The 12645-nt window shown below is 30.6% G+C and overlaps 1 protein-coding gene across 1 annotated transcript; it reads right to left on the reverse strand.

Annotated features, from left to right (window-relative positions):
• Window positions 1–7965: 7965 nt before the first annotated feature.
• Bm17646 (Uncharacterized protein) lies at window positions 7966–9596 on the reverse strand (the record flags this gene model as incomplete). Its single annotated transcript, XM_043080449.1, has 2 exons — window positions 7966–8029; window positions 9457–9596. 2 exons carry the CDS (start codon window positions 9594–9596, stop codon window positions 7966–7968), a joined length of 204 nt encoding a protein of 67 aa, XP_042936383.1.
• Between the last annotated feature and the right edge of the window lie 3049 nt (window positions 9597–12645).

The following is a 12645-nucleotide window of genomic DNA, read 5'->3' on the forward strand; positions in this document are numbered from 1 at the left end:
AAACATTATATAAAACATAATTATTTTAAAATAAGCCATTTTTTCTTTCTTTTTTTTGGAAAGTTCGAGTCAATTTGCAGACTTGTGAGTTACAAATCATCGATGCATCCAGCACTTTACTATCGGTCTTTGAAGTATCCTAAGACTTAATTAAAGTATGATTAAATTAATTGCCGTTTTTCACCAAAGACACTTCAGATACGCCAAAGTAATCCATTAAATTTATATATTATTTTATTAACTGTCAATTCAATGTCGAAAAAGAAATAGGGATCATTTATTTGATTTAAATATTTCAAATTTTTCCATCTGTCAAAAAATTTATTCATTAGGATACACTCGTGTCAATTTTGAAGATCTGAGGATTGATTTGTAAGCAAAACAAGCAGTAAGCATTAGCAAGTACTCACTAAGAAAATGATAAATATTTATATGCAAACTATTTGCAGCTGTTTCAATCTTTCAGATTATGCGGTTTCCAATGCACTAAAATAGGAGGATTTGTGTGACATTTCAGACATTTTATAATCAGCGCATAAAACACAAAGCTTTTTATGCAGTTACTTGCTTATGCTGCAGTTCACACCTGCAGAATACACCTTTAATAGGAATATAAGAAAACGAAATATTTCGCTTGAACTGCCACTCAAACATCAATCCTGCAATGTAGTGTTATGTATGTATACATACATATATATGTATGTATGTATGTATGTGTGTGTGTGTGTGTGTGTGTGTGTGTGTGTGTGTGTGTGTGTGTGTGTGTGTGTGTGTGTGTGTGTGTGTGTGTGTGTGTGTGTGTGTGTGTGTGTGTGTGTGTGTGTGTGTGTGTGTGTGTGTGTGTGTGTGTATGCTCGTTTATTCCTTTCATAGTTAAGCATTTAACTGCTATTTTCTTGGCTTTACTTTCAATTAATTTTATTGTGACGCGCAAATGTTTTGAAATCTGACAAAACACTGGGAGTGTACTTACTACAGCATTATCATTCCATTAACTTCTAATTTGTTTGATGCTTATTCTAACTGCAGTTCACAATTTTCAAAAGATTTATCGATATCCTCGGAAATAGTCAACGTTAATCAGTGTATTTGAGACATTCAGAAATCCTTTGAAGAATATACCTTAAAAGCGTTCATTTCGATAAATCTTTTTTTTTGAAAGATAAACGAAGCAAGGTACGAGAGAAACAATTGCGCCCAAACATATGTAGTCATTCACAGATTATTGAGAGTAAAGTGATTGCGATCAGTGCTGAAATATTTGTTGTTAGCATTTATAAAATAAACTGCTTCAAAAAGTTAAGAAAAAGGGTAGCATTGAATAAAAACGTCACAGCTTTTGACATGGATTAGAACAAGTACAGATAACAAGAATTTTCCATCCGCGTCCGAATGCCAAAATTAATTAATTAGATTTTCTATAAAAGACAACAAGAAGACTCACATTCAATTCTTACCAAAAGGCACTTCATCCCAACACAGATTCATTATTGTGTGTTATAATGAGCGCGTCTCGATTGTTTACTGGAAGTACTCCTGTTCTGGTGGTGGTGATGACCTCTCTGTTTCAAGTGTCCTAGTTATCTTCCGTAATTAATCCTGATTTGAATAATGGTCTATCTAAGCTGCAATTTCTTCCTGATTCTTTTCATTTTATTTTCGATGTCAGAATTCAATCCGTGCTCATTGTAATTTTGGAATGAGAGTGCTATAAGACTCATAATTATAGGCTACTTATTTTACCAAGTATGGATTTATGCTTTTAATGGATCTAAACTTAACATTTAAAAAATCACAATCTCTTCTTCTGTAAGCATTATTATTATATCAGTGTTTTCTATTTGTTGTTTCAGCTTCTCATTATTCCCTCAACCAAACAATACTTGAAATAAGTGTTTAATAATTGACTTGACACATGGCAAAAATAATTGATGAAAAGAAGTGGATACTTAAGAAGTATATATTTAGACTTTGCTTGAAGGATAAGAAGCAAAATAGTGAAAAACGAAAAGAAACTTACTACGTTACTTCCCAAACTTACTATGTCTTTAAGTTGGCTCATTTGTCCATTATTCTAGCTTATCTGATAAGCTAGAATAATTTCTCAATCGATATTACCTTACTAAAATTTCCATTTTCATTAATTAGTCTATTGAATCCATATTTTCTCTCATTTGCATCACAATAACGATGTGTTTCGCTCTTTTCAATTAACTTAAAGAAGTTTTTTCACCTTAAAAATTTGTTGCTTTGCATAACTTCGAAACTTCATTATTTAGAATTCTTCGATAATACATATCATTACTGAAAATAATTCTATTCTGAAAATTTCATTTGATGGATGTAATTGAACAATAATAATAATAATAGTAATCACATATTATTTTCAAAATATAAGACGATTTTCTTAGTTTCTGATTGAGAAGCAATATTCGAAAAAACGAATGGAATCATTTAGATATCAAACAAGACTCCGCGCAGTCTTTCTAAGCAAATGAAAATTAATTTAAACTTTGCTTACTTAATTGACAGTATATTTTTATTTGTTCTGCTGATTGATTTTGTTGACAACAATTCTTTAATAATTGGAAAATATGCGGTATTTCAATAATATATTTAATTAAGTTAACAGTGGATGAAGTTGCAAGATTAGTACAGTTAATGACGCATTTTTCTAAGATAGCATATCATTCAAAAATTTTTTATGAAAGGTTGACTGATTTAAAAAGATGAATATTGCTCTTTCAAACATTACTTTTCCAAAAAATATCTGTATTATTTGCACTTACAAACATTAGTGCTCAAATGACTTTTTTTTTTTTCTTTTACCATTAATTAATTGTGAAAATTTTGACGTCGTAAAGAAGTAAAACTTTCTATGTTGATAAAATAATCATTGTTCTAATAAGCTTAGCATGTATTGATCGTTTTTGTAAAACACTAATCTATCAATGCGTGTGAACGTCACGTAGGTATCTTTGCATTCAGCAGACGTAAGCAGTATTAATTTTAATTTGACAACTGAACTACTCGACAAAATCAGTTTGACAAAAAAAATCTAGCAACATTAAGTTTCTTTCGACATTTCCTCAATTTCTGATGGAATTTTTGGGACACATGGTATAACCCAATTTGAAATAAACATGAAACAGACATTGAGTGGAATTTTCGAAGTCTAGCACAAAATTTCGAAAGCTTGTTTGTTTTCAAACCTCTCTTAAAAGTTTTAGAATAATGCGAATATGATCGGTCTCATCTCCGCTTGATAAGTGGATAGCAATAATCCTGCTGTTGGATAATTGTTCGGCGCTGTTGATTGATTGATCTGAATTTCATGATTGTAACTTGATGTATGCCACACAACCAAATTTCGATTCATCCTTCATTATACAACATAATTTTCAGCTGTTTACTACTGTCCCGTCACAGCGATTTCATTTTTATTTTTGTTTCAGCTTCTCATTCAAGTAGCACTTCGAGCCATAGAACTTTGCAGCATTATCAAAATTGAATCATAAATGCTAGAATGAGATACGGATACTATTAAAACGCTAAGACTATTAGCAACACAACATATTATATTTTATTCTCTCCTGTGCTCATCATTTCCGGAATACATATCCAGTAATTTGAAGATAAAGTTTAAATAGGAAAAACTGATTGGTAGCCACCTCTTTGCTTGCGCTTTGTGCATTAATTCTTGCTTATGCGGAAACCGGTCGTAATTGGAAGAAAAAAGATAACTGATGACGAATCCAGTGAAGATTGATTTAAGGCAGATCATCCCATTGAAGTGCGCAGTTTGCTCATGTAACTGTTGGTTGTAGCTAAGCATTTTCTGTTTCATCTGCGCGATAAATTTTCTATAAGATGGATTCCATAGAATGAATTTTTCTCAAATATTTTTCCTGCGAGTTGATAACTTTAAATCAGGAAAGCAGTTTGACATTTGGTGGCTTATCATTGATAACAGTGATTATTGACCACATCAAAGTCCAAAATTCTACTTTTTGAATTAAAAATCTTTCTTTTCAGGAAATTTCTAGCACATTTATGTTATTGCACAGATGCCTACTTTTGCTTTTTTTAAAACATTTTTAAAAGTTTTTCGTGCGCTGCTTTTTATATTTCTTAAAACTTTATAAATTTTATCCTTTAATACCCATGAGTTTCGTATGACTGGAATCTCTCTCTTCGCATAAGAATTGTTTTGTGAAATTTTAGTGAAACAAGACTAACCGACTTGAGAGTTATCATATGGCAAATGTTCTCCTTCGTAAATAATTTTTACGAGTTGTTATTGCGAAACTTCATAATAAATTTCAAAATAAAATAAGTAGAGCAAAGGGTTCAATTTTATTATTTATGTTTTTTGCAGTAATATAAAAATGGTGTGAAAGTGGAATAATACTATCTATTATTTAAATATATTTTTTGCAAAAAAAAAAAAAAAAAAAAAAAAGAAAATAAAAAAGAGCTTTAATATTTGACCGATTTTTAAGGAAATAAGATTAAAAGGTCTCAGTTGCAGTACTCATACAACACTTCATTGTTTATCAAATTCGCTAACAAAATTTTTATTTTTCGTTTACTATTTTTTAGCAAACTTATGAATTGAATCTATTAGAAACTATTTAATATGAATGGTGCACATAATTAGGCAAAATTGGCTATCTCTTTCCAATTAAAATGAGAAAAGTGAATACAGTGAATGAACAAGATACACTGCTACTTTATTCCGCCTTACTTTACGGACTAAAGATATTCCGCCTTACGTTACGGACTAAAGATATTCCGCCTTACTTTACGGACTAAAGATAGATAATCTTCGTCTCACAAATTTTCATTTTTGGCCTCTAATCTCTCAACTGTTGCCTTTCTCTCCCATTCATTCCTGGTTTCATTTGTAATTTCTAGAAATTCTCTACTGTTTTCTACTCACTTCTTTGTCGATGCCATATTAACTTAATTTGTTCCAGATTTTTTTTACTTTTCAGCTTTCATTTTGAATGATTTTTCAAAGAGAAGTTTCTTTTTAATTGAAAGTATGAAATCAAAATTCGAAAAATACAAATTCAAACAACCACATTAACAGGCATAGTATAGCAATAGATGTTCCAAAAAAGTTTGTAAAACCACTACTGACTTTAAATTTCTTTCAAAAAACATGAAATGATAGCCCTAATTTATACATTAATGTACTTTTATTGTTGTTGTACTCTAAAGTAGCTGTAAATGTTGCAGAGAAAAAGTTTCGTTTCGAGATGTCCGTCCTGTTTGAACGGAATAGTTAAACACAGATTCAGTAAACATTTTATTTGTCGTCACTTACATTTACTCCTCTTTTCTTTAACTATTTCAGAAGCCAGTTTTGAAAAGCCCACCATATTACAAATGTTTCCATTCAGCTAATATTTGTAATATCAAATACTCCTTCTATTCAATAGTTTCATGTCACACCTTGTGCTAGTGTGTATTAGGATGATTTTTGAACAACTATTATCGATCTCTATCTTTTGAAGAAATTTAAACAATTTCATAGCTAAGAAATCAACTTACCATCTTCCTGTTGTTTATGACTTTATTACATCACTTTTTTTTAATTTCGTTAGGTGTCAGGGATTACCGAGAAAATGATAAAAATATAGTATTGCTATATGCATTGACACGATGAATGATATAGTATAATCATCTATTAGTATCTCTGAGAGCAATTAAGTATAAAAGTGACTTAAATTCATGGGACGTATTGGTTCATTGGTTAAATTCTCTGAAACTCTTTATCCAAATTTTGGTGTAATTTATTTTTTTTTTTTCTCAAATGAATTAGATTTTAGAAGTTTTTGAAATTTCTCGTAGTGCAGTATAATTTCTAATACTTACTACGTCACATATTTGGTAGCATTGATCCGAAACTTTCGTAATTTCCTGGCAATAATAAATACACAATGTCCTCGTTTGTCTGTTGCATCCGAAATTTTACATTAGTATATCATATCATACTCAGAATATATCTATCTTCCTTCTTTGCTTTATTTATTTTTTTATTTTAGAACATGAAGGAGCTGTAGATCATCCATCACCTGTAAAACTATACTGGAACACGTTCTGCGCAGACACTCTTCATGAAACTTCAAATTAGATGAAATATTTCAGTTTTCAATAAAATACTGCAAAGCATTCTTTTTCGGAGGTAAAGGGTAAAACTGCGTCACAAAAGCACTCGCACAATCATTGCTTCCTAAAATGGACCGTTAATAGAACCGGTATTTGATGGTATTCAATGAGATTCATTCCAGTTTTTTTATCACAAACTTCCTTTTTTTTGCAACCATTTATCCATTCACTAATAATTCATTCAACAACTTCAGTATTCGTAAAATACTTGACGTACTTGACACTTGGAAAAGTGAGTGTTATGCGTGAAGTGTTTCTCACCAAAAATTTACCTCCTACGCAAAATTGCACCAAACTTCTGTTACTCAATTCAATACATTTATATCAAATTATTTAGAAGTTTAAATCAGCTCATTAAGCACACTGGAAAACTGAATTTTGCTGTGACTAAAGAATGAAATGATGCAGTAAATTTAAACAAATTTCCCAGTTGTATCTATCTTCCCAGTATGTATCTATCTATTCGGCTTAATGAATTAATCTAAAAGTTGACAGAAAAAAAAAAAAACAAAAATGTCCTTTTCTTCCCTGAATTTTCAGCAGAAAAAAGATTTCATGAAGTCTTGTTGAATTTGGTGATTTCACTTAAGTCTGGAGAATTTCGTTCAAAATTACTAAATTTATCCAAAATAGTTTCGAAATCTCATCACTTTTTTATCACACTGAAAATCTAATAAAATAAATTGGTGCACTACAGTTTTTGTTGCAAAATTAGAAGATACATAATGCAAGATAAATTTGTCAACAAATTTTTAATTGCATGTATCACTGATTAAGTTAATAGCTACAACGTACAAAACAAATGGTTCATTTTTTTGGCTTTAATTTTTCATTTCGATTAAAATTCAAGACTTAATCAAACAAGCTTATAAGGTTTAAACAAATGTCTAAATAGTTTTTATATTTGAATGTAATATTGAGCACAACTCATTACTTTTATATTATTGGTTGGTTTATCTCTGATTAAATGGCGAATCCCAAAGAAATACTATTTAATATTAATGTCAGCAATTCTTTAATCTAGTAATTTGTGGTAAAACAATACTGAGTCACTTATAATAGTCAATAGTCCCATTGCTGGTACTAGGTAATAGTGACCTCTGACCTGATGTTAAGCGTAAGCTTTCTAGATTTAACAACTGATGCTCTTGAAAAGGGAAGGAAAGGAAACACAAAGGCGGTTATTAACAAAATTTTTATATTTTATTTGCATTTATTCAATCTCTCACCGATTTTACACTGATTTAATCTTTCATCGAAGGATAATAATTCAACGATTTTCTTTATATGAGAATTTTATATTTTCTCAGAAGCTGAAATTTCCAATCAAAATTTAGTTAATAGTATGCACTTCTGGCTTAACACAGCACAATTCTAATCTGTTTTCGTTTCGTTTATTACAATTTAAAAATGTGAAGCGCAATATCATACTTTAATCATTTGCTATCTAACGTTAATTTTAATTGAAATTTGGAAGTTGTTCAGGAAGAGAAAACAAAACGATAAAGTTTTTTTTTCAAATAATCAATTCCTTTCAGATTCGTAATTTTTTATAAATCGAAAATGTCTACAAGAAGGCGACTGCACAATAAAAGAGTACTGAATATTTTTTTATGGAAATAAGGCAATTTTATCAGCAAACTTTATAATATTTTTTGAATCACTTTAAGCTAATCAACAATAGTTAACCTACTTTTCAATTATATAACATTATCTGAAATATTCATATTATTATCTTGTTAAATCTCTTAAAATGGGTAGTCCTCCTCCCTCATTTGTTCCTCCTCGCTAATGCTCATCCGCTTCTACAAGTATTCCAGCATGATCATCGTGATGCGATGCGCAATCGTTGCTGAATTTTAAGATTATGAAAACAAGAAAAGTTATCTATTGCTTCCCACATAGGTAAATTGCTGTCCACACTGGATTTCACATTTCAAGGATTAAAACTATTCTTCTACTACAACTATACAGTGTCCGGTTTTTAAATTAACAATCAAAGCGGTATGGAGGTTAGGCCTGTTGCTCTAATGACTGTTATTATATAATAGAGGTATATTTATGGAGAATAACTTAGAGTGGATGCCTAACCTTTATATAGGTTGTAGAAAATGAAGTAATTCATGAGAAATGTATCATTGTGATGGAAGATACGGAAAAGAGAAGACGAAAGGTGACGGACGATATGTGCATTCGGGATCGTTACACTGAACAATGCATTTTTCAATTAGCTTTGATAAGCGCCGTAGAAAATAAATGTCCTTGAGAAAACGTGTCTTCCTCAATTTCCTTTCAACACTTCCATCAGAGACCTATACGAAAGCCATCATTGTCCTCCAATTTCATTGATACATAGTTTGTTAAAGTGATGAACGTTTCATAAACGTAATCAGTTGTAGTAATTTTCTATCTCACCTATAATAGTATCCCTAGCCAAAGGCGTAAATTTGCTAAGAGAAGTTACCGACCTGACCTACTAAAGGCTCACTCAACCTTTGTTGTAGATCAACATCTAATCGCACCTGTTCATTGCTTCATGCACTGCATCTAATGTTAACAGAAGTAATCTGGCGCTCACAACATAGCACTAAGTATTTCATGAAAACTGGAACAAAGAATCAATTATTTAGCTATCTGAAAGAAGCATAATATAGCAATGCATAAGAGAAAAGAAATTTCATTTGACTGTTGCGGAATAGCGCAATCGGATGGATAATTTACTGAAGGGAAATAAATAATGGAATTACTGGAAATCTGTTGTTTTCTTTCTTCAATGAAAATCCCTTGCATATCGGTCAGCGTAAATTAGCCACGACAGTGTGCCTTATTATAGAAGAGTGAGAGATCAGTGCTTCTCGGTATAGGTTCAGTGCTCATCACTACTTTATCTAGACTTACTGAATTTCTTGTTACTTCGTCGAGATTACTTGTCAAAGTTACTCAACTCATTCATTCAACAAGCAGGTTGTTGCATAAAACATTATCCCGAATCTCTATTGACGTCACTGAACAAAAGAAACAAACTGAGATAAACACCTTCCGATGAATGGTGACAAAGAAAGGAAGCATGATGAACACAAGATGGAATAGTGTTATATCGTCTCTTGTGCATCTGATAACTTTATCCTATTATTAACGCCTTATTCTGTTTATATTCTTTCTTGAATTCTAGTTCCTCGTAGCAAATTTTACATTTCAAATTAATTTCAGGTTCTTTTATCCGAAGAAATGGGTCTTATAATCATAAGAAAAATTTTTTTCAAAGTTTCACTTGATGACCTATCATTGACGTCAGCTGATATTCGCTTCATAAAAGGTATCATATAGCAAATTTTTAACTGGTTTTGACGACATAACCAAATATTCTTTTCATCGTCAATATTATTTATCATCACAAAAAGTGAAAGGTCAATCTCCATCTTATGCTCGTTTGTGACCTGAATCACGCTTAATAAGACAAATTCTGAGATCTCAACCTGCTCTTATCACCTTTCTTATTTCCCAAAGATCCTTCATTTCAATCTCTCGTTATGTCTCGTTGCGATCATGTAGTAATGATTCAAAACAGCGATAAAATCTTCCTCCTATCAAGAAAAGATGAAGTATGAGAAAAAGATTTCACCAAATCGTGTTTCATTCCCCTTCAAACTAAATCACCTTTCTTGATTTCATCAATATTGATCAGAAAAATTAACATCATTATGCTATCTTTCTTTCCTACTCAATCTTAATCACCTTTTTCCAACTTCATACATTGCAAAAGTATTTTCGTGCATAAATTCTTACTAGTTAAAGTTTTTTATAATAATCGAAATATTTTCTACAGAAAATTATGCTGTTTGCGCATTGCGGAATGTTGCTATTTGCGGCTCTTAATTTGATCCAACCGTAGATATCGGTAGTGATAAAAAGTTAAATAAGGATATATTTATTGTTAAAATGACAAATATATGTCAAATTCTATAAGATATAGGTTCTCCATGATTCTTTAAAATCTTCTCACTTATCCACCATATATTCATATCCCTGTTTTCCTCCTCTCTCTGACCATCAGCTGACAACCTACCAAGAAGTCACTTTTCATTTCGCTCAGTGCAATAATTCAGTGGATTATCAGTTAAACGATTTCCAATATAATTTCTTCTAATTGCAAATTCCGAGTTTATTTTGTCAGCAGTGTCAGATTTTTGATTTTGTTTAATACAAAGTGTTCAGATATCAGATTTTTGTTTTATACAAAGTGTTTACACTAAAAAAATTAGGAGCGATAAAGATTTCTAAGCATGTAAAGTTATTATTTAAATTTCTAGAGTCAATTTACTAAAACTCTTCAAGAAACTTCTTTAACGGATGCTTGAATACTTAATTATACTTGCAATTAAATGATGGAATACACAACATATTAAGCTAATAATAATTTTATATTAGTGATTGACAGTATATTTATCACTAATACAACATAAATTACTCGCAAGCAGTATATTTGAGGTATTGCAGCTGTTTGTTTTTGCTGTTAGATTATAGCATTTCATTTCTCACTGCATTCAATTTTCTTCAAAAACGTCAATATTTGGCATAATTTTCAGAAAGAAACTTTATAATTGAAAAGTTTTCAAATGATCTTGAAGTAAAACTTAGATTCTACAAAATTAATCAGTTATTATCAGTTAAACTCAGTGCTTGATTTGTACCATATTGCTTTCTACTGTTTATAATATTCAAAGTTATTTCTTCTTATTCCAAATGACTAAATATATAAATTGGTTTTAGCTTGACTTCTTTTTCAAGTCACGAATACTGTGTAAAGAAAATTTTTGCACTCTTAATTACTTTCTCGTTCGAACTTGTTTGTATACTTTTACCAGCACACTTTTCATGGCAAAACCGTGGTTGTTCATTTTTTTTTAAGTTTATTTTTTACCAAACTAACTATTCCTTAAATGAAATTAAGATACAAAAAACTCTGATGCCGAAAATTTCTAGAAAGGCTACAATTTCCTCAGCTAGTAGCGGTTGCATAGTAATATTGATATCTCAACAAAAAAAAGCTCGCTTACTCTATCATTTTTGTTTATTTCTCTCTAAAATGTTACTTTTTTTCTTATCCAGTATGAGAAATGTCTTTATTTAAAAATAAGTGAAAAAATATTTTTTCAACCTTTCCCTAATAGTAATGTACCATTGGAACAACCAAATGATCCTTGAACAGGGTGATGATGCAGATGGATGGCGGTTCTTGTCATACATTGCCACTGACGTTTCCAATGACTTTACTTACCTTTCCACTTTGCCATTTCGAGTTTTAAATTTATCTCCATAATTCTAACGTTCTATTTCTTCCACTTTTTTTTTATATGAACCATTTTTCATTGCATAGATGGAAAATTCCTCACAAAACAATTTCATCCATTTTAATTAAACGAATATGAGCTGAAGTTGAATTACTAAGAGTTCTCAGTCTAGCATTGTTACTTCATGTTAAGAACTCTCATGTCATCAATTTCAGTACCTCTCGGGTTTCAAACTTCTCACAAAGGCGAAACTATTGCCTTCCTACTCTTACAAATAATGTTTTGAATGTGATTACGCAGCTATCTACTTCAATTTAACTTCTCTTCTTATAATATTTTAGCACTATATGTAATTTTATACGAATTTTAAGCTTTTAATAATGAGTGATGTTTAAGAGAATTCAACCAGTTCTTTTTATTTATTTAAAAACTTTAGGTCAAATTCTTAGCTTTTCTTGAAAAAGTTACTTGAATCATCGCAACTGAGGATTTGAAAATAGGAATTTTTCGAACTTTCTAAAAAAAAGCACGATTGGAAATAGGAGAGAATGAGAATCTTTTTAGTTTTCTATCCATTCTTCTCTTTTAAAGTTAAAATAAATCATACACAAATATTTAAATAAATATACAAGCAAATGAACATTTTCGCCTACCGAATTTCAAGACTTTCACAAAGTTGCGCTCAGCGGCTGATTCGAAACACTTTTTTTATCATCCTGTTGATTAGGTAACATACGAACGAGGAAGGTCGGTCATTCTATGTCTTATCGATAATAATGAAAACTGGTTTTTGAACTGTATTTGGTGATGAAATTCAAAATTTTCTAAATTCTTTTTGCAAATTTACCCATTCCCAAATGTACTCCTTAGTGGCGCTATTTCACAAACGTTAACAGTTATCACTGTTATAGAATGGAATTTTTTCCTTCATTCCTCAATTAATCATTCAGTTTTATAATTTTTTTTTTGTAACAATAATTATGTTTTAAAGAAGTCATAATTAAAAGTGAATCTAAAAATCTGTTCAGATAACATTAATTTTAGATTCATAAATGTGATATCTTTGTGGGTAAATCCATGCTGACAATACCATATACTTCATAACTAACCCTAGCTTTCTTTGCATGACCTCTGTTTACCTTACCAGAATATATTACTACAGTAATAGTTGTCTCTG

This window comes from Brugia malayi (genome assembly GCF_000002995.4).
Source record: "Brugia malayi strain FR3 genome assembly, contig: Bm_v4_Chr3_scaffold_001, whole genome shotgun sequence".
Taxonomy (NCBI): Eukaryota; Metazoa; Nematoda; class Chromadorea; order Rhabditida; family Onchocercidae; genus Brugia; species Brugia malayi.